The sequence below is a fragment of the Labeo rohita genome, chromosome 21 (genome assembly GCF_022985175.1).
Source record: "Labeo rohita strain BAU-BD-2019 chromosome 21, IGBB_LRoh.1.0, whole genome shotgun sequence".
Lineage (NCBI taxonomy): Eukaryota > Metazoa > Chordata > Actinopteri > Cypriniformes > Cyprinidae > Labeo > Labeo rohita.
The window spans coordinates 3,561,518-3,581,103 of NC_066889.1; the positions used below are offsets into that span (position 1 = coordinate 3,561,518).

Sequence of the window (19,586 nt, forward strand, 5' to 3'; positions counted from 1 at the left end):
GTGTATGTGACTTTCTTCTTTCAGAAGAATACAATCGGAGTTATATTAAAAAATGCTTCCAAGCTTTATAATGGCAGTGAATGGGATTTTAAAGTCCAATAAAGTGGATCCATCGTCATAAAGTACTCAGACTCCGGGGAATAATAAAGGCCTTCTGAAGCAAATTGCTGAATTTGTGTAGGAAAAAATATCTATATTTACACCTTTTATAAACCATAATCTCTAGCTTCCGCGAACGTAATGGACATGAAAGCGCAGTGGAGAGAGCAAAACAAAATACCGGTCTTGAATTAGAAGTACAAAATGATGATTTGTAAAGAAAAATGTCTAAGGATTTTGATATAAGCCAAGAGGAGACTGGTTTTCCTTTGCTGTAAACCACATTCGTTACCCTGGACCACAAAACCAGTCATAGGGGTCAATTTTCTAAAATTTATATTTATACATTAAATATAAATGAAAGCTGAATAAAAAAGGCTTTCTATTGATGTATGGTTTGTTATGATAGGACAATATTTTGTTGAGATACAACAATTTGAAAATCTGGAATCTGAGGGTGCAAATAAAAAAAATTATCTTAATAAATATTAAGAAAATCACCTTTAAAGTTGTCCAAATGACGTCTTGCATATTACTAATCAAAAATTAAGTTTTGATATATTTATGGTAGGAAATTTACAAAATATCTTCATGGAACATGATCTTAATATCCTAATGATTTTTGGCATAAAAGAAAAATCGATAATTTTGACCCATACAATGTATTTTTGACTATTGCTACAAATATACCCATGGTACTTATGACTGGTTTTGTGATCCAGGGTCGCATTTGGTTCTCGTGAGACTGGCATATTCTTATCGGAGCTTACGCTACGCCTGTGTCCTACGTCATACACTGGAACGACACTCTCTTGTAAACGCGCGTATGTTAGTTAAAGATACAGATTACAGTTTATTAAATTTGAAATATGGATATTTTTCTTTCACAATTGCATCATTTCGCTTCAGAAGGCATTTATTTACCTTCGGAACCATGTGGAGTACTTTTAATGATGGATGGATGTACTTTATTGGACTTCAAATCTCAACACCCATTCATTGCCATTATAAAGCTTGGAAGAGCCAGGATATATTTTTAATATAACTCCAACTGTATTTGTCTGAAAGAAGAAAGTCATATACACCTAGGATGGCTTTAAGGTGGGTAAATCATGGGGTATTTTTTATTTTTGAATGAACTGTCCCTTTAAGCATAGTACTGCAAGTACATTTTTTATAATATACTTTACAGATTCAAAGTACACTACAAGTGCACATTCAATACAATCAAGTACACTTCTTTTTCACAAGGGAGAGAATGGGGGACCCATGTGTTCATGACACTAGCCTGGCAGCCAATAACAACATGCTAGCACCGTGCCAGCAAGTTTTGCATGAGCAATTACCACTCACATTATTTGCAGAAAGATGCCGATATAGTCATTCATGTTATAAACATGAGATATTGCACTTACCACTTACATATTTGTCAGAGAATATAAAAATAGAGTGTAACAGACAGTCTGATTATTCATGTAATTCAACAGCATTGCTAGTAATCCACAAATTAACCTGCGGGCTAAAAACAAAACCTTTCGGAAGTTAGTGAACAAGTAGTTTACGACTTTAAAACAGTAAAAAAAGAAATATCATCACGTGTCCAAACATTCTCGGTTTACTCCGTCTCGATGCCATGATTGCTTCTGTTTTTGAGTCTGACAGGGTATCTGTTTGGTCCTTTATCTAATCGCTAATCTTTCTCTTCTTCTCTGCTATCAGGATGCTGCCGGCTCCTCTCATGACATACCAGTACCAGAGGAGCTTCATCAAAGCAGCCAGTGAGTTTCTCGCTATCTGTCTGGTCGGACCGGTCTGGCCTTATTTCCCCTGTTCTCTTTTGACTATTTGATAGTATTTGACTATAGTTGGACCTTTTGATAAGACACGCTGCAGAGTAGGAGTGCTCAAGCCAATATGACGCGGTCAGAAACAGGAAACCGGGGTGTAGAGGAAAGAAAATGGATTTACAGTGTGGCGGCGTTTGTCTGAGACAGCAAGGGATGTTGTCCCTCTTCCAGGTCGTCTTTTGTACTATAAACTTTGGTTTTCACACTGCATAAAATGACTTCAATTACAAATTTCAGTTGGGTTTTAAGCACAAACTTAATTTAGTTTTATTAGATTTGCTACTTGCTTAAATTATTCAAATTATTTAACAAATTATTCAAATTATTTTTTTTAACAATGAGAAAGAAAAAATAATTACAGATATATTAAATACTATTATATTTAATGCAATTTTGCTGCTCAAGTAAACGTATCTTCATTAAAGATGAAAACATGAAAACAAGACTGATTACAAAGATGTTTTTTTTTTTTTTTTGCATTGTATCTCGTGCAGTCTTCGTCTTATCTCGTTTTGCTTTCTACCATCGTTCATTTTTTGTCTCTATTTTTCTCTCTTTCTTTCTGTGCTTTTTTTTTGCCAGTCTTTAAGGGTGACGTTAGGCTCTTGTCCTCATATGAACTTTTTTTTTTTTTTTTTTGGAGAGCTCCACCCCTCCCTTTCTGCCTTTCATTTTCTCTCTTTTTTTCCACCCCTCCCCTCGTTCATTCCTGTCTATGTGAGCCATTTATGTGATAAAGAGCAAGGTGCCATCTGGAGTTTGCCCATCAGCAGAGAGAGAGAGAGACGATGTGAATGTGTATGTAACTGGAGAAGAGAAAATCAAGAGAGACAAGAAAGTGTGAAAATGTGTGTGTACGGTCTAGAGGTTTTGATTTGTGTTCAGCACGACCAAATACATGACTGGTCTGATTATGTGCCGTCTTTTTCTATTCAGTGTTTAAATGGTTTGGATTTGCAGCAGTGTTTTTTTTTTTTTTATTCTGTATTTTGTGTGTAAGATAATAAGACTTCTTTTTAGGCTATATATTCTAGTGTTGAAGTTTGTTCTTAAACTAATTTATTTTTACATTTTTAAAAAGGAATATAATGCAAACACTGCATTGCACTTCATTTTAAGAAACAATTCTCACTATTAACTAGTGTCTTATAATAGCATGCATATTACTAGCATATTGGCTGTTTATTAGTACTTATTAGGCACATATTAATACGCCTAATGATCCCTAAACCTGACCCAATACTTAACTTGACAACTACCTTACTAACTATTAATAAGCAGGAAATTAGGAGTTTATTGAAGCAAAAGGCGTAGTTAATGATTTGTTAATAGCGAGAACTGGACCTTAAAATAAAGTGATTTTCTTACTTAGAATGTTTGTTTTATTTTCTTGTGTAAATATCTAAACATTTTTGAATCAAGAATCTAAAAAAAAAAAAAAAAAAAAAAAAAAAAAAAATTTTGGGTAACACTTTATAATAAGGTTCTATTAATTAATGTTAGTTAATGTATTAACTAATGCATTTATTAGAGTATTTATTAATCTTTGTTAATGTTAGTTCGTGAAAATACAGTCATTCATTGTTAGTTCATGTTACTTACACAGTGCATTAACTAATGTTAACAAACACAACTTTTGATTTTAATAATGCATTAGTAACTAAGAGTAATAAATGTTGTAGAAGATATTTCAATTCTTAGTTCATGTTAGCTAATGAACCTTATTGTAAAGTGTTAATTTTGTAAATTTTGCTTAAAACAAGAAAGATTTTTAGCCCCACTGGTAGATACTTTTTCTTGTTTTAGCCAAAAAACAAAATTGTTATAGTTTTTCCAGAAATCAAGGCTTAATATTTTAATATTAAGTCATTTTGCTTCTGAAGTAAATTTATCTTGATTTAAGAGTGATTAGTTATATGTAATGGAAAAACAAGACAAAAATATTAAGTAAGAAAATCAAGAAAATGCTGTGGATGTGTGTGTGTATATATATATATGTATATATATATATCAATTTTACTTTGTTTTTTCTCCCCCTTGTCATGTCTAAAAAAACCTCATTTATACCTCTCTTCTCTCTCTGTACTCTTGTTACTAGGGATTATTAGGATATCATGGCAGCCAGATAGATCACTCTAATATTTCAGTGACCTTTAAGAGCCCGTGTCTGGCGGCTTAGCTTTGCCCTTAATGGACACTGCTGTTGTCGTCACGTACACTAGGTGGCACAGTTTCTGTGCTTTTACAACAGTGCAGACACAAACACGTAAACACTTGAGCATTAATGCCATTTTAATTGGAATAATGTGTCTGTGTGGGTCCAGACTGTGTCAGGAAGTGACCTCACAGAATCAGGAACGGGATCTTTTGTTCTGTTTCGGCAACAGATTGCGGTGTTTCGGACCTGAAGTGTGTCCGTGAATGTTGAAAAGTGCATAAAAACGTCCTGTGTGACTGGACTTCCACTCCTGCTGCGAATGCACTCGAGTCAAATCCAGCAATAAAACGCCTACAGTTCATGCGGAACAAAAGGAAATGTGCATGTTTTCCTTTTGCAGCCACTTATTCTCTCGCTTCCTCTTTCTCTGTCTTTCTAGAGCTGGACAATCCCGAGGCGAGGGTGGCAGAGATCCACTCCATAGTGCACCGTCTCCCTGAGAAGAACCGCCAGATGCTGGAGCTTCTTATGAAACACTTGGCCAAGTAAGTTTTGGTGTTGACGCCCCTTTTTTACTGTGTTACGAATCCAGTAAAGCCAAAGACCTAAGAGGATTTCCATTGTAAAAACCACAACCCTGCTGATGGTAATAAAGGCCTTAGCTTCCCCTTTGTGTTTGGCCAGCTGAAAAGAGTGGCTTGTTTTTCTTCACCTGTCCTTTCCTCCATCTCCTTCCCTCCCGTTCCCAGCTCCATTTTCTTTTGTGCGAGTTTAATTTGACACCCTGACTGCCGAGCTCTGCAGAGCTGTTCCTCGGTGACGCTGGCAGCTAAAGGAGCATTTTGGAGTTTTATGGAAAACTTCCCAGTGAAAATGTTTTACGCAAAGCAGCTTCATGCAAAAGATAAGATTCATAATCTGAAATAATTATAGGAAGTAGAAGTTTAATAGCCTCTTTGCATAACCTATTTCAGTGGAGCATTTGGATTGAATGGCGTACCTGCTGTGTGCCCTCGGGACAGGTTTGGGAATTATATTGTAGTGTGAAATGAATAGTTACATCAGACAGTAGCAGTGAACAACAGCAGCGTCTACATAACATTGGGAATCATTTCATACTGTCAGTATGCTGATTAGAAGAAATAAATGCTGTAAAGGTTTCACCTTGAGTTCTGTTAACACTGAATTATCATTTACAGCGGGGCTGTTTAGCTTGCTCATCAAATTCACGAACATCACAGCTGTTTGATACTGATTAGAGGGTAATTTGTCACAATTAGTATAAAAACAAGAAAAATGCCAGTATTACTTAATGAAAAGGTGTAGTTATAATCTTGTAACTGCAAGAGTAGTTAAATATCTGACCAGATGACTAAAAGCTTACAGGTTCAAAGCCCTAAAAAGTTAAACCATTAAAACCCACATGAAGTGACTTGATGAACAAAGTTATATTTCCTGTGTTGACATATTCTCTAATGAGACAGGAAGTTGAGGTGGGGCACATCAAATGCATGTCCATTTTTATTAGACAGTAGGCTTTAGTTTAAAACCTGCTCTTCATTGTACAATTTTTCTTTCCAGATACATTTTTTTTAATGTAACAGTTTATGATGTACAACAGCGTTTTAGTGCCATGTTAAAAAAAAACAAAAAAAAAACACCTGAGATTAAAGTCATAATACTTCGAGAATAAAATCAAAATTACGAGAATAAAGTCAAATCATTACAAGAATAATGTCAAAATACTACGAGAATAAAGTCAAAATATTTTGAGAATAAAGTCGAAATATTATGAGAATAAAGTCAGTATACTAAGAGAATAGCTGAAATATTTCGAGGAATAAAGTCAAAATATTTTGAGAATAAAATCGAATTTACAAGAATGAAGTCAAAATATTATGAGAATAAAGTCTAAATATCACAAGAATAAAGTCAAAATATTACGAGAATAAAGTTGAAATACTACGAGAAAAAGGTCGAAATGTTTCGAGAATAAAGTTTAAATATTACGAGAATAAAGTTGAAATATTACAAGAATAAAGCGGAAATATTATGAAAATAAAGTCGAAATATTACGAGAATAGTTGAAATATTTCGAGAATAAAGTCAAAATATTTCGAGAATAAAGTCAGAATAAAGCCGAAATACTATGAGAATAGTTCAAATATTTTGAGAATAAAGTCAAAATTACGAGAATAAAGTCAAAATATTATGAGAATACAGTCGAAACATTACAAGAATAAAGTTGAAATATTATGAGAATAAAGTCGAAATACTGTGAGAATAAAGTCAAATTCTTTTGAGAATAAAGTCAAAATATTACAAGAATAAAGCTGAAATATTACGAGAATAAAGTCGAAACACTATGAGAATAAAGTAAAAATCTTTTGAGAATAAAGTCGAAATACTTTGAGAGTAAAGTCGAAATATTTTGAGAATAAAGTTGAAATACTATGAGAATAAATTTGAAATTACGAGAATAAAGTAGAAATAATGCGAGAATAAAGTAGAAATATTACGAGAATAAAGTCGAAATTACGAGAATAAAGTAGAAATATTACGAGAATAAAGTCGAAATTACGAGAATAAAGTTGAAATATTACGAGAATAAAGCCAAACTGTTTTGAGAATTTAAATAATATAAATTAAAGTTATAATATTTCGAGAGTATATTGTAGCCTTTTGCACATGCAAATGGCCCGGACTGGGAGCACCGGGAGAAATTACAAAGTCTCAGCTTTGCTCAAGCTCTGCAGTTTTATTGTGTAATGATTGAGATGGAGATCCTCAAATCTCAATTTTGTATCTTATTCAAAATTATTTATCATATTCAAAACTTGCATTTTGAAATAATCGTTTTGCTTCGGCTCAGTAAGTGTTTGTCTTGAAATATTACCAAGAAAAGGAAATATATGCATGTGTACAACACGTTCAACAACTTGAAGACGGATGTTTTTAACAAAAGGCCTTTATTTGCTCAGTATAAACTTTTAATCAGGTGACAGAAGGCATGAAGTACAAAGTGTACTACGGGTTTTCAGCAAAGTTGTGATCGAGTTGATAATTTACAAGCCTTAGACATTTGTGTATCAAGTGTGACACAGTAGGCGTTATAGGGTTAAGCAACATTTTGGGTCAAAGCCAAGACAAAACTGTGTCATCCGTTCTCTTCTCTGTCAGTTTGCGTGTCTGTGTATGTTTTAGGATTTCAATTATGGTAAATTTACCATATAAATTTGATGTTACATAATATATTGTAGCAAAGAACATTTCCATTATTTTTAATTGATTTTATTAATTAGTTATTGCAGCTCTTTTTTTGTTATCAGTAAAGCTAATTGTACAGAAACTACACTACACTAAGTAAGAAATGACTTCAAATGTCTTCTCTCTCATCAGAGTGGCCAGTCACCACCAGCAGAATTTGATGACGGTTGCAAACCTCGGCGTAGTGTTCGGCCCTACGCTCTTAAGGCCTCAGGAAGAGACTGTCGCTGCAATCATGGACATCAAGTTCCAGAACATTGTGATAGAAATCCTCATCGAGAACCACGAACGGGTATGTTTATAAGTGAATTATACTAGGATTATTCTAGGAAATTTGGTTAAGTATTAAAGGGGTAGTTCAGCCAAAAAACATTCTGGGTCTTGAACGTGATAATTACAACGCTGTCTATGGAGGGTCAGAAAGCTCTTGGATTTCTTTAAAAAAATATCTTAATTTGTTGAAGATAAACAAAGGCCTTACAGGTTTTTAATGACATGACGGTAAGTAATTAATGACAGAATTTTTGGAGTAAACTATTTCTTTAAGAAAAGTTCTTGTGGTGATGATCTGCACAGCTAATGAGTTTAATGGCTCATTAGGTTGTTTGTGTCAATTGGTCACTACTTTTCTGACCATAATCACCCTTAAGGTGCATGATCTGTGTTGCTCACACCTAGGTGTGAATGAAAAGGATGTAATTCCTCAGTTAAAGGGAGCTTATCCAGCAGCGAGACCCTTTCTGAGGGACTCAGCTCACATTTGCTGCAACAGGCAACTTCAAACCCGGCAGGGGTTTAAAGGGTAAAGCAGCTTAGAGTAGTTGCCATGGCAACATGCAAATCGGCTCAAAGCTGATTTCTTAAGCTGAGCCCGTCGTCACATGACATAGGTTCACTTCCTCTTGCATGAATGAAGTGGGCAGGGTAAGAGTTCAAATCAAGGCTGTTCAATTAACCCTCCCATGTCTCATCCACTTAAAAAAACACTGCACACACATATGTTTCACTGAAAATGAGGTTAACCTGCAATGAATCCTTCAAATTCTGCCTAAAAGCGTGGTTGGTTACCTATTCTATATCCCTCAACAAATAAATACAGTTATGTAAAGCAGGAAAACAAAGCGTAGACTGACTGTAACATAAGCCTGATCCTCAAAAAGGTTTCATTCACCAACACACAATAGGGTGTTTGCATCCAGCTTTGCATAAAGACTTGTGACCTCCATAAATTCATTTTCACAAGAGAAAGAGTTATTTCTCAGCATTCTTAATGGAATAGTTCAGTTTTTTTTGTTTCAAACTTGTATGATCCAGTAATGAGATATTATACATATAGTATATACCCACATTCATGTGTTAATAAAAAAGAATGCGTGAAGCTAGAATGAGTTAATCTCAATATTTTAAGTTGATTTTCCATTAAAATGACAGACTTCTCTTTGGTGACGTATGTCGGCTTCTCCAATCATTTTGTTTGCTTCAAACCCGCCCCTTTCTTACAATCACCTGCAAGCTCACATTCAGAACTGCTTCCATCCAATCAACAACTGATGAATAGAACCAAGTCCCGCCCTAATTTTCACTTAGATGTTCATCACATTATGGAAGAAAAAGATGTCACTACTTCCATTTCATTATGACTTTAAAGGGGTCATCAGACGCAAAATTCACTTTTACATGTTGTTTGAACATAAGTGTGTGCTGGCAGTGTGTGTACGCATCCACCCTATAATGATAAAAATCCACCAAGTGCTTTTTAAAAAATCCATATAAATCATAACCCCTTTCTCAAATCAAGCCATGTGACGTCACACAGACACAGGCCACTCCCACAATTTTTGATTGACACTGGTGTTTTACCTTAGACCTGCCCTGAGTGAGCTGTAAACAGTCCGCCATTGTTTCGACGCCAGAGCAGGTGTAGACAAGAATGTCTCCTAAGCGATTGAGGTGTTTTGTTGTTGGATGCAATAATGAACATAGCAGCCATCATTTACTCTTGACATCTGAGCCGGTGAAGGCACAGAGGATTACTATTGTTTTTGAAATGAATGTACCCCCCTGTCTACCTAAATGTGTCTATGTTCACACGAATAATTTATGATGCAGCTTTATCTACAGAAGTGAGTATAAGACTTTTTTTGGGGGTCTTTGCAAATCACATTTCCTAATAATGCGCTAGTTAGCAAGTTCCGCAGCTAAATGTGGCTAAAGTTCACAGTCTCTCAGAGAGCTGCTCGTCACCCCACAGAATGGAGGGGCGGGGTGAGTAGAGCTTATTTGCATTTAAAGGGACATGCACCGAAACAGGTTGCTGTGAACAGAGCTGTTTTTGACAAGGTAAACAATCTGTTGTTTTACACTACCATTAAGAATTTTAACCGAAGTATGTAATAGACTTTTCATTAAGACCCTAAAGAATCATATCAACTTGTGGAAAATGGGCATGTGATGACCCCTTTAAAGTATCATAAAAGCAGTCCACATACAGTCATGGCCAAAAATATCAGCACCCTTGCAATTCTGAAAATGCAACACTTCTCTCAGAAAATTGTTCCAATTGCAAATGTTTTGGTATTCACGTGCTTATTGTTTTTGTTTGCACTGCAACAACCACAACAACAAAAAAAAAAAAAAACAGAAGAAATGTCAAACTTGATAACATTTCACACAGAACTCAAAAACTGACTGGACAAAATTATTGGCACCTTGTCAAAATTGTAAGAAATAATTGCTTTTCGAGCATGTGATGCTCCAGTAATTTATATTTAGACACGCCTGTGGCAAGTAACAGGTGTGGGCAATATAGTAATCACACTTACAACCAGTTGAAATGGAGAAAGTTGACTCAACCTTAAAATGGAGAAAAGAAAGAAGTGTAAAGAGTTGTCTGTGGATTTGAGAGAAAATTTGTGGAAAAACATGGACAATCTCAAGGCTACAAGTCTCCAGAGATCTTAATGCTCCTGTGTCTACTTTGTGCAATATCATCAAGAGGTTTACAGCCCATGACACTGTAGCTATCATCCCTGGACGGAAGAGCAAAATTAATAAAAAATAAAAAAATTACAACGAAGGATTGTTCGAATGGTGGATAAAGAACCCTGATTAACTTCCAAACAAATTCAAGCTGATCTGCAGACACAGGTTACAACAGTTTCAGCTTCCACTATACGTCGCCATCTGAATGAAAAGGGACGCTATGGTATGAGACCCAGGAGGATGCCACCACTGACACAAAGGCATAAAAAAGACTGGAGTTTGCCAAAACTTATGTGACAAAACCACAATCCTTCTGGGAAAACGTACTGTGGACAGATGAGACAAAACCAGAGCTTTTTGGTAAAGGACATCATGGTACTGTTTACAGAAAAAGAAATGAGGCCTTCAAAGAAAAGAACACAGTCCCTACAGTCAAACATGGTGGAGGTTCAAAGATGTTTTGGGGTTGCTTTGCTGCTTCTGGCACTGGATGCCTTGACTGTGTGAACGGTATCATTAAATCTGATGATAACCAAAGAATTTTGGGGCGCAAAGTAGTGGTCAGTGTCAGAAAGCTATGTCTCCACCAGAGGTCATGGGTCCAGCAGGACAATGACCCAAAACACACTTCAAAATGCACTCAGAAATGGCTACAAACAAAGTGCTGGAGAGTTCTGAAATGGCCAGTAATCTGAATCCTGTGGAGAGATCTCAAAACAGCATTTGGGAGAAGGCATCCTTTTTTCCAAATCCTTTCCAGTTTTCAAAAGAAGAGTGGTCCAAAAAGAGTGCTACCAAATATTAAGTTAAGGGTGCCAATAATTTTGTCTAGTGCATTTTTTTGGGTTCTGTGTGGAATTGTATCAGATTTGACTTTTCTTCTCTTTTTTTTTTTTTTTTTTTTTTTGTGTGTGTTGTTCCAATGCAAACAACAACAAAAAATAAACATGTGAATACCAAAATATTTGCAACTGCAACAATTTTCTGAGAGAAGGGTTGCATTTTCTGACAGAATTGCAAGGGTGCCAATATTTTTGGCCATGACTGTAAACTAAAAACTAAAATGTTGAAAATGTTTATCTGTCTTGAAAAATGTAATTTGAAATTGAATGGATTCTCCTAACAATGCTGAGATCATGGGTTAGGTTCCAACATGAAGTACACATTGTATAAACGTACTGTGAGGTGGAGCCAGATTAGTTCTATTTCATTTTTGTTGTTTTACTGACAATAATTATTTAGTTTGAAGTCGCTGTTGTTATCAGGGCTCTTTTTATTTGAGAGCATGGATTTTTTGTTATTATAATTAAGTCTCTCCCAGCTATCGCAACCAATTTGGCAGAATAAAATAAGGTTACTGTCTGAGTCCAACTCAACTTTCATTCCGTGCTTAATGTGAGTGTTGGAAAACTGACACAATTAACATTTTTCTTTGTTTCTGCAAATGGAGCTTTCAGAATAGTTTAGAATGGCTACTGAAACACAAATCACATCTTTGATGGATGTGACAGTATCTTGCAATTTCAAAATTTGAAAAATCTTGCAAAATTTTTGATTTTTGATATAAGCCAATATGTAGTCATTTATAGATGTCAACACCTAATGTGGAATACAAAACTCAGCAATGGTGACAACCAACAAGTAATTTCCAGATTAAAAGACAAAGCAATCTGCTAAAAATAACATTTATACATTTTTAATTTTGTTAATACACAAAGTATCCTTTTCACTTTTCACCTTTTCACGTTTCATTTATTTAAACTTTCCATTCACAGTAACCGCCTTTCTTTCATAATGTTGTAACTTCATTTGCGTATCAGTTTAATTCATTTGCATATCATTTAATCCAACTAATGTTTAATAATAAAACAGAACTGGTTTGCAATTTCTTGTAACACAGTATACAGTTTATCTGTTTACAGTATAATGTGATACTGTAAACAGATGTCTTACCATAGTAAAGTCTGACAAATGAAGTAACGTAATGTAAGTGTATTTTCTAATGTGACAACTGTTTTACAATAACAGCTTTCATTCAGTAGCATGGGTGATTGAAATATGTGTCCTGAAATATGTGCATTGTTTGTGCATGAATAGCATGCAACAGTGTACACCCACTTTTTTAGCGTTTTTTGTTTTTGAAGTATTTTTCTCATTTATTTTTCCCAGGGATTTTAAAAGTCTTTCTTAAAGAGTTACACTGCACTTCAAAAGTTTGGAAACACCCTTGGCAAAGTGTGGTTTTGGACGATATCAGCATAAATCCTTATCATTTTTTAATGCAAATACATTAAAGTAACTTGACATTATCATTGAAGACCAGCAAAAATAATTTTCATTTTGGTTACATAATAATGGTGAAACACAACCTTTGATTTGAAGCAAAAGACAGAATGACAAATGTACAAGACAGTGTACTTTAATGAAATAAGTACTACAGTCCCATAAAACACTGTGAACGACATACTCGTAATAAAAATGAATAAAAACTAAGTAATATTGACAGCTAATGGTTAAAATTGGTAATGCAGTATTGGAGAGTGTTGTTTCTCCTGCCCCTTCTTCTCAGACTCCACAATCATGCTGGTTGCCAGATTGAGGACACGCAACAGAAGCAAGCACAATTGACAATGGAAGGTGTCAGGCCTTACTCTGTATGTTGATGAGTGGATTCAAGAGTATTTTTATATGCCTCTGGTCACAGAGTATTTTAGTTGGATACCAGTGCTTTAAGGTTGGGTAGAATCTCTGACCCAGTCATTTGCTGGCTTCCATGGCTGGAAGACGTTGTTTTTTCCACCAACTGGCAACCCAGGGTGTCGAAATCCTATTGGGTAAATTGGCAGTGGGCGGAATCACACAAACCAAAACAAAAGTAGACATTCTGACACAGAATGCGTATTTCATTGGTTTTTGGAGAAACAAATATGTGACCCTGGACCACAAAACCAATCTTAAGTAGCACGGGGAATATTTGTAGAAATAGGCAAAAATACATTGTATGGGTCAAAATTATCGATTTTTCTTTTATGCCAAACATCTTTTGTAAATATTTTGTAAATTTCCTACCATAAATATATCAAAACTCAAATTTTTGATTAGTAATATACTTTTATAATTTGGACAGCTGTAAAGGTGATTTTCTCTCAGAGTTCCCTCAGATTCCAGATTTTCAAATAGTTGTATCTCGGCCAAATATTGTCCTATCCTAACAATACAGTACCTATTTTTATGCCTTAGTACAGTCAAAAAATTACAAACAGCACCTTTAAAAATGTTAATAGTATTTTTTTTACCATATTTTAACAGCAACCAGAGTTGAGAGAGATTCGTGCTTGAATATTCAGACATGCAGATGAGATTTAAGGGGTTTAGCGGAGGAGAGAATTTCAGTGCAGAACTCTAATTTCAGTCTGTTTGTCACACATAGCTATCGTATGACTTCAGACTTGAAATAGAGTGTGTGAGTCATAGGGACCGTTTTTCTATCTTTTGGAGCTTGACAGCTAGAGGTTGCAGATTGATAGCTATCATACAGTATTTTGGTATGGAAAAGAACAGTCAGAGAGGCTTGGAACGACATGAAAGCGACCAGCTGATGATCAAATTGTCATTTTAATAGGGGTTGTATCCTCACAGGATCAGTAGCAGCATTTCAGTCCGTTCTATTTTTGTGGAGACACTCATCCAATCGTTGTGGCGTGCTGACATTTTCATGCTGATTTGAATTTCCTTTCGGCTCTGCAGATTTTCAAAGACATGCCAGTGTCTGGAGGAGGGCAGGGCAACTCCCAGCTCAACCTGCCCAGGCGGAGAAGTGCAGACAGCAAGGCCCCATCCTGCAGCGAGAGACCCCTCACGCTTTTCCACACACCCACATTTTCAGAGAAAGACAAAGGTATAGCAGCAGATACTTTTTATATATGATTTTATACAGGAAAATATCATTTAAAATTAGAATCAAAAGGAAAGGATTTTTACTTGTTTGTTTACAATGGATTTACATTGCTAAGCTCTGTGCTTAAAGTCATCTGGAGGAGGAAATTCAGTTCCTGGTCTATAAATTGTCATGGTAGAAATTACAATGGAATTAATTATTGAAATAGTTTCAGGTTTCAAGTTGGCACACCTATGACCAGACACCACCCTGTTTGCAATTACTGTAAAAACATTTTCCTGCCAACCCCCTCTGAGCATGTGACTAGTAAACTAGTCCCCGGCTTTACATGCCACATATTGTCTCAGGACAGAAATCACTAGCAGTATAACTTGAATCGCTTACTGAAATACAAACCGCCATTCAAATAATGCAAACCACTAGATCCCACCAGACCCGTTTTAGCCACAGGCTAGAGTAATTACATTAGCATACTATTAACTCTTCATTAGAACAGCAACATTTCTGTTTTTCCATCAGCAGTGGAGAAGAGGAACAGTGTGGTTGTAAACTCCAGTGCAGACTTGCCATCAGTAAATTGCAACAGCACAGTCAGCTGGACTCGAATCAACAGCCTGCCCACCGCAGACGGAGACCAAGATGGGCTTCAGCTGCCCAAACAGAGCCGGCCTAATTCACTGTAAGTGTACAGTACTTTCTGTAAAGCTAAAGTGTATCCAAATACTCTGTTTATTTGAGCATCCCGGACAGTCTAACAAAAGAACATTGGGTGAACCAATGCCATGAGTTTGTCCAACCAACAGAAGGTAGGCGGAGCGTTCGGGAAGCTTAAAAACGGAACTTTTTCGCCCTCACCTAAACTCCAGATTCCCACTGGAATGACTGGGTTTTGCCAAGCAACAGCACATGTGAATGTACCTTTAGTCAGGGTTTCTTGCATCAAAAAGTAGTCCTAATCTATAAATGACCTCTGGCACCACAGCTCAACACGTCTAAAGCGCATGCGCCAACTGATTTGCTGTTGGTTCAATGTTAAAGCATGTGTACATACAGTGATAGATAAAACTTAATAGATCATCTTTTATTTCCAAAGAGAGCAAGACGAATCCTGTTTTCCTTGATGCATCACCTTCAAAACAAACACACACATGAATTCAAACACACACTCTCTTCCCAAGGCCTGCAATAATGCTTTTCCCTGTAATCATTCCAATGTCCTACAGGCTTTTTCCGCTGTTGGTTCTCTAACAAGACACAATGTTTGCGGTACACATCTCTGGTGGGCCATGGGTCGGTAATGGATTTTTAAACCACTATCTTGGGCCTATTTTGAAGGCTCTTAGATGTGTACGGCTATGGGGTGAAAATAAGTGTTGAGATGTTTACTTCACTCCGAATGACAAGGAAAAACATACAAAATGGCCATCCAGTCTCCATGTTCTCAAAAACTGCTCTGCTTTTTTCTGGAAACCTATTAGAAATCTGAATGCAGGCAATTTTCTCAAAAAATTGAACTTTGCTGCATCGAGGTCAGTTTAAACTTTTCAAAAAAGTTTGAATTTTATTAGTAGTGTCTGATAAGGCAAGCATTTCTATTACTATTGCTCATAAAAGTTTGAATCCTAAGTATTACATTTTAGAAAATACTTTAACTCATCCTGCACCGTATGTGCTTCTAACACAAATGGTATTTTAAATTCATGTGGCTTACTGGGATGAGGTTTGCTTTTACCTTTCTATACAATGAGACTTGTGAAAAGAAAAAACCCTACACTTACACTGGCGGAAAGTTTTGAGCCATATCTTTAGACCAGAATATGATATAACCAGAAACTAATATTTAGAATCTAAGAACAATGTTTTTAAAATGCATGCCACCTGTATAAGGTCATCTTATCAAAGTACTAAAATGGGTGTTCCTCAGGGCTCGATATTGGGACCACTTCTTTTTACATTATATATTAATGGTTTACCTGAATTTCAAATGTATGCAGACAATACAGTTAATTTTTCTCATATTTTGTTATTATTTGGAGTCAAGCTCCTCATTTAGTTCGTATGCCAATAACATCTGCATATAAAACAAGTTTTTAAAGTAATGGCTTAAAAGTCAATGATGTGGCATTGTTATAAAATAACAAGAACAAAAACTGCTTACTCAGTTTTATACATTTCTCATGTTTTGAAAATCATTTGAAATATGCAAGTGGTTTTACCCCTATGGTTATTTGTCAGTTAATAAGGAAATAAGAGAAAAAGGGACGTACCAATATGCAGAACAGCCTTGGGGCATTCATAATTTTCAGTGACAGGAGTACAGTCATCAAATGATTGCTAATAAAGTCTAAAAGACAAACAGAACTAAAACAGTTTAGCAAACTCATTAAAAATATCTGGAACAGCATCAGTCTCGTGATCATTAATTATTTAGGGTTTATGTAACTAGTTAATTGCTTATTGCTGTTTTTTCCCCCCATGTATTGATTTCTTAGGATAAATGCTACAAATGATCTATTACCTAGAAGAACATATAGAACATCAGCTGTAGTGTAATGCTGTTCTGCTGTGCACCCTGTCATATAAACAATAAGATAAAATAAAATGTTATAGAGCAACCACCTAGAACACTCTAGCAAACACTCAGAACACAGTAATGGTGCCTTCACTACAAAATTATTTTTTATCTGTTAGTATGTGGAATAGAATAATGATTGATCTCCATGTTTGCTTTGAAGTAGACAACTTTTAGCTTTTGCTTCAGGGTCACAAGGGCAGGTTATTTTATCAGAGACTGAATAGCGTTTTGATACAATCTGCGTTTCATTTCATTACCTTACTATGGCTACAGTCTTTGCTTGCTTTGAGGTTTTATTATGTGAACGGAAATTATGAAACCCGGCACAGCCTTCAGATTCTCTCAATTTCCTGCCAACGTATTTACTGTTGAGAGCCATGACTGCCGAGGTCTTGATTTTAACTGGTATTCCCCATGATTCTGTCCTCGGTCCTTTCCCAATCTTATCCTCCCAGTAGGAGATCACACACTCATGTTTCACATTATTAAAAAATAAATAAAAATTGCTGTGCAAAACCTCGAAATATTCCCGTGAAATACACTCACCAAGATTACTGCGTAAAAGCAAGTTCTGGTCTCCAAATATTTTTTTTCTGGAATACTGTCATAGAAATATTTCCCCTTCTGTTCATCATACACAAAGTCATTAATCAGCCTTGGGGCAAGTCAAGACATGTTCTGCTCTGACTTGGCTGAAGTACCAGGCAGTGTTGCCATGTCTGCTTATAAGCAACTTCAGCATTTTTTGCCCAGTAAAGTCACTCATAAATATGAGCAGTTGCAAGTTGCATGCTGTATTTGGGGTTATTTCAAGAATGCATGTGTACAGTATTTATAATTTAGTTTATTTCACCTTCCTTATTTTTAATGTTTCAAACAGGTTTATACTTATGAAATTAATCCAGTTCTTGATCTATATTTTGATGAGCCAAGATGCTTATTTTGGGCTTGTTTTGTCTGCCCATGTTGCTTGGTTTTCTGGCATTTGGAAACATTGGTCTCTCTTTCTCTCTCTCTCGGTTAACAACACTCTCTTTTTGCAAAACATGCAGATAGCACAGCCAAATCCACCATGTTTAACAGAGCAAGCAACCAAACTCCAGGATTTCCCAGACTCAAAGATTGCACAAGCCAGAAACACACACAAGAACATACGTAATGAGAAGCACACAGAGAACCGAGTATCAAATGCAAATACATAATTAATAAGCATGTATAATTTAGATTTTATTGATCGAATGTGTGAATTATTGGTATTCTGTTAAGCAATGCTAATATATGCATTTTTTTATTTAGTGATATTTCACCATGACCCAGTTTGAGGGGAAAATAAGAAAGAACGCCAGCTGCTACAAGTGATTGATAGCTTTGTATTTCTCTCACTGATAAGAAGGCTCATATGAGAATCAGTTATGTGGATAGTTATGTGGGCACGTTTTGACTGTGGAGGCAAGACAATCAACCCCAAAAAAAACAAAATATGAAATCAAATGGTGTGTGATAAAACTCATTTTTAGAAAGTAACACTAACATTTCAGAGGGAGACAGCGACTTATTCTGACTCCCTCATTGTGTTCTCCATTGAGCTACTAAAACATGGCATGAATGTTAAGAGAGTAACTGCAAAATGTAGGTAAAATGTGATTGAATGCTTTGATTTGTCAGCAATATAATGCATGCTTTCATGCTTGCAGCCCAAATGGGTCAAGCTGGTGGAAACGCATAGACTAATTACATGGCAAATAAATCACCCACTCAGACAGCATCATGTTTGGTCACGTCAAAATCAGAAAATTTCATTGAAATGACTTGAAACGTGAAATGATCTGTGACTGAGCATGTAAAAGCGGCACCTTCTTGTTTGTAACTTTCTTGCCACCTGCAGTGTTTGTTGCAAACACAGTTATGAATTGCTGCAAGACTGTTTTATGTGCTGGTGTATAAATCTCATTCATGCATTTTCATAGAATTTTCTATGATTAATATAGCATGTGTACATTAATCAAGTAAAAAATCATTACTGCTGCAGTCTTTCTTAAAAATACATTTAAAGTCAATATTTTACATACACCTTGAAAAATCTGCAAAATGTTATTTTACCAAAATAATAGGGATCATACAAAATGCATGTTATTTTTTATTTAGTACTGACCTAAATAAGATATTTCACATAAAAGATGTTTACATATAGTTTACATATAGAGAAAATAATAGTTGAATTTATAAAAATTACTCCGTTCAAAAGTTTATATACACTTGATTCTTAATATGGTGTTGTTACATGAATGATCTATAGCTGTTTTTTTTTTTGTTGTTGTTGTTAATGAGACCCTTGTTTGAGGACAACTGAGGGACTCATATGGGTCATTCTATAATTAAGGGTACATTTAGAATTTGATAATGTGAAGAAAAAAAACAAAAACCCAAACATGACCTTACATAGCTGCTTTGAAACAATCTATATTGTATAAAGTGATATATAAATAAAGGTGATCTCTAGAAATATGTGCATAAAATGCCGTCTGTGTTTGCTACTGTCCGCCATGTTACCTTTACTGGGTACAGTTGACAGGTAACTTAGTTGCCATTTTTAGTGTTTTGGGCCTATAGTCAACATGAAGCCTAGAACTACTGAGCATATGGTATGTTCAGAAACATATTTTCTTAAACGAAACAAGTTTTAGTTAAACTGTCTTGTTAAAACTTGCAGCAATAAAACTTGTGTAACACTGTTGACAGTCAATGAATCCGCACTTGACA

The 19,586-nt window shown here is 35.6% G+C and overlaps 1 protein-coding gene across 3 annotated transcripts in view; it reads left to right on the forward strand.

The window, feature by feature from the left end:
• LOC127152898 (rho GTPase-activating protein 26) overlaps positions 1-19,586 on the forward strand; it is a 106,516-nt gene that overhangs the window by 74,561 nt on the left and 12,369 nt on the right. For 2 of the 3 annotated variants that reach the window (XM_051093788.1, XM_051093790.1), the window contains exons 16-20: positions 1,819-1,877; positions 4,544-4,649; positions 7,504-7,663; positions 14,101-14,251; positions 14,771-14,930. In XM_051093788.1, coding sequence (XP_050949745.1) covers positions 1,819-1,877; positions 4,544-4,649; positions 7,504-7,663; positions 14,101-14,251; positions 14,771-14,930 — 636 coding nt within the window. The remainder of the gene's footprint in view (positions 1-1,818; positions 1,878-4,543; positions 4,650-7,503; positions 7,664-14,100; positions 14,252-14,770; positions 14,931-19,586) is intronic. The other variant, XM_051093789.1, reaches the window with a different exon arrangement.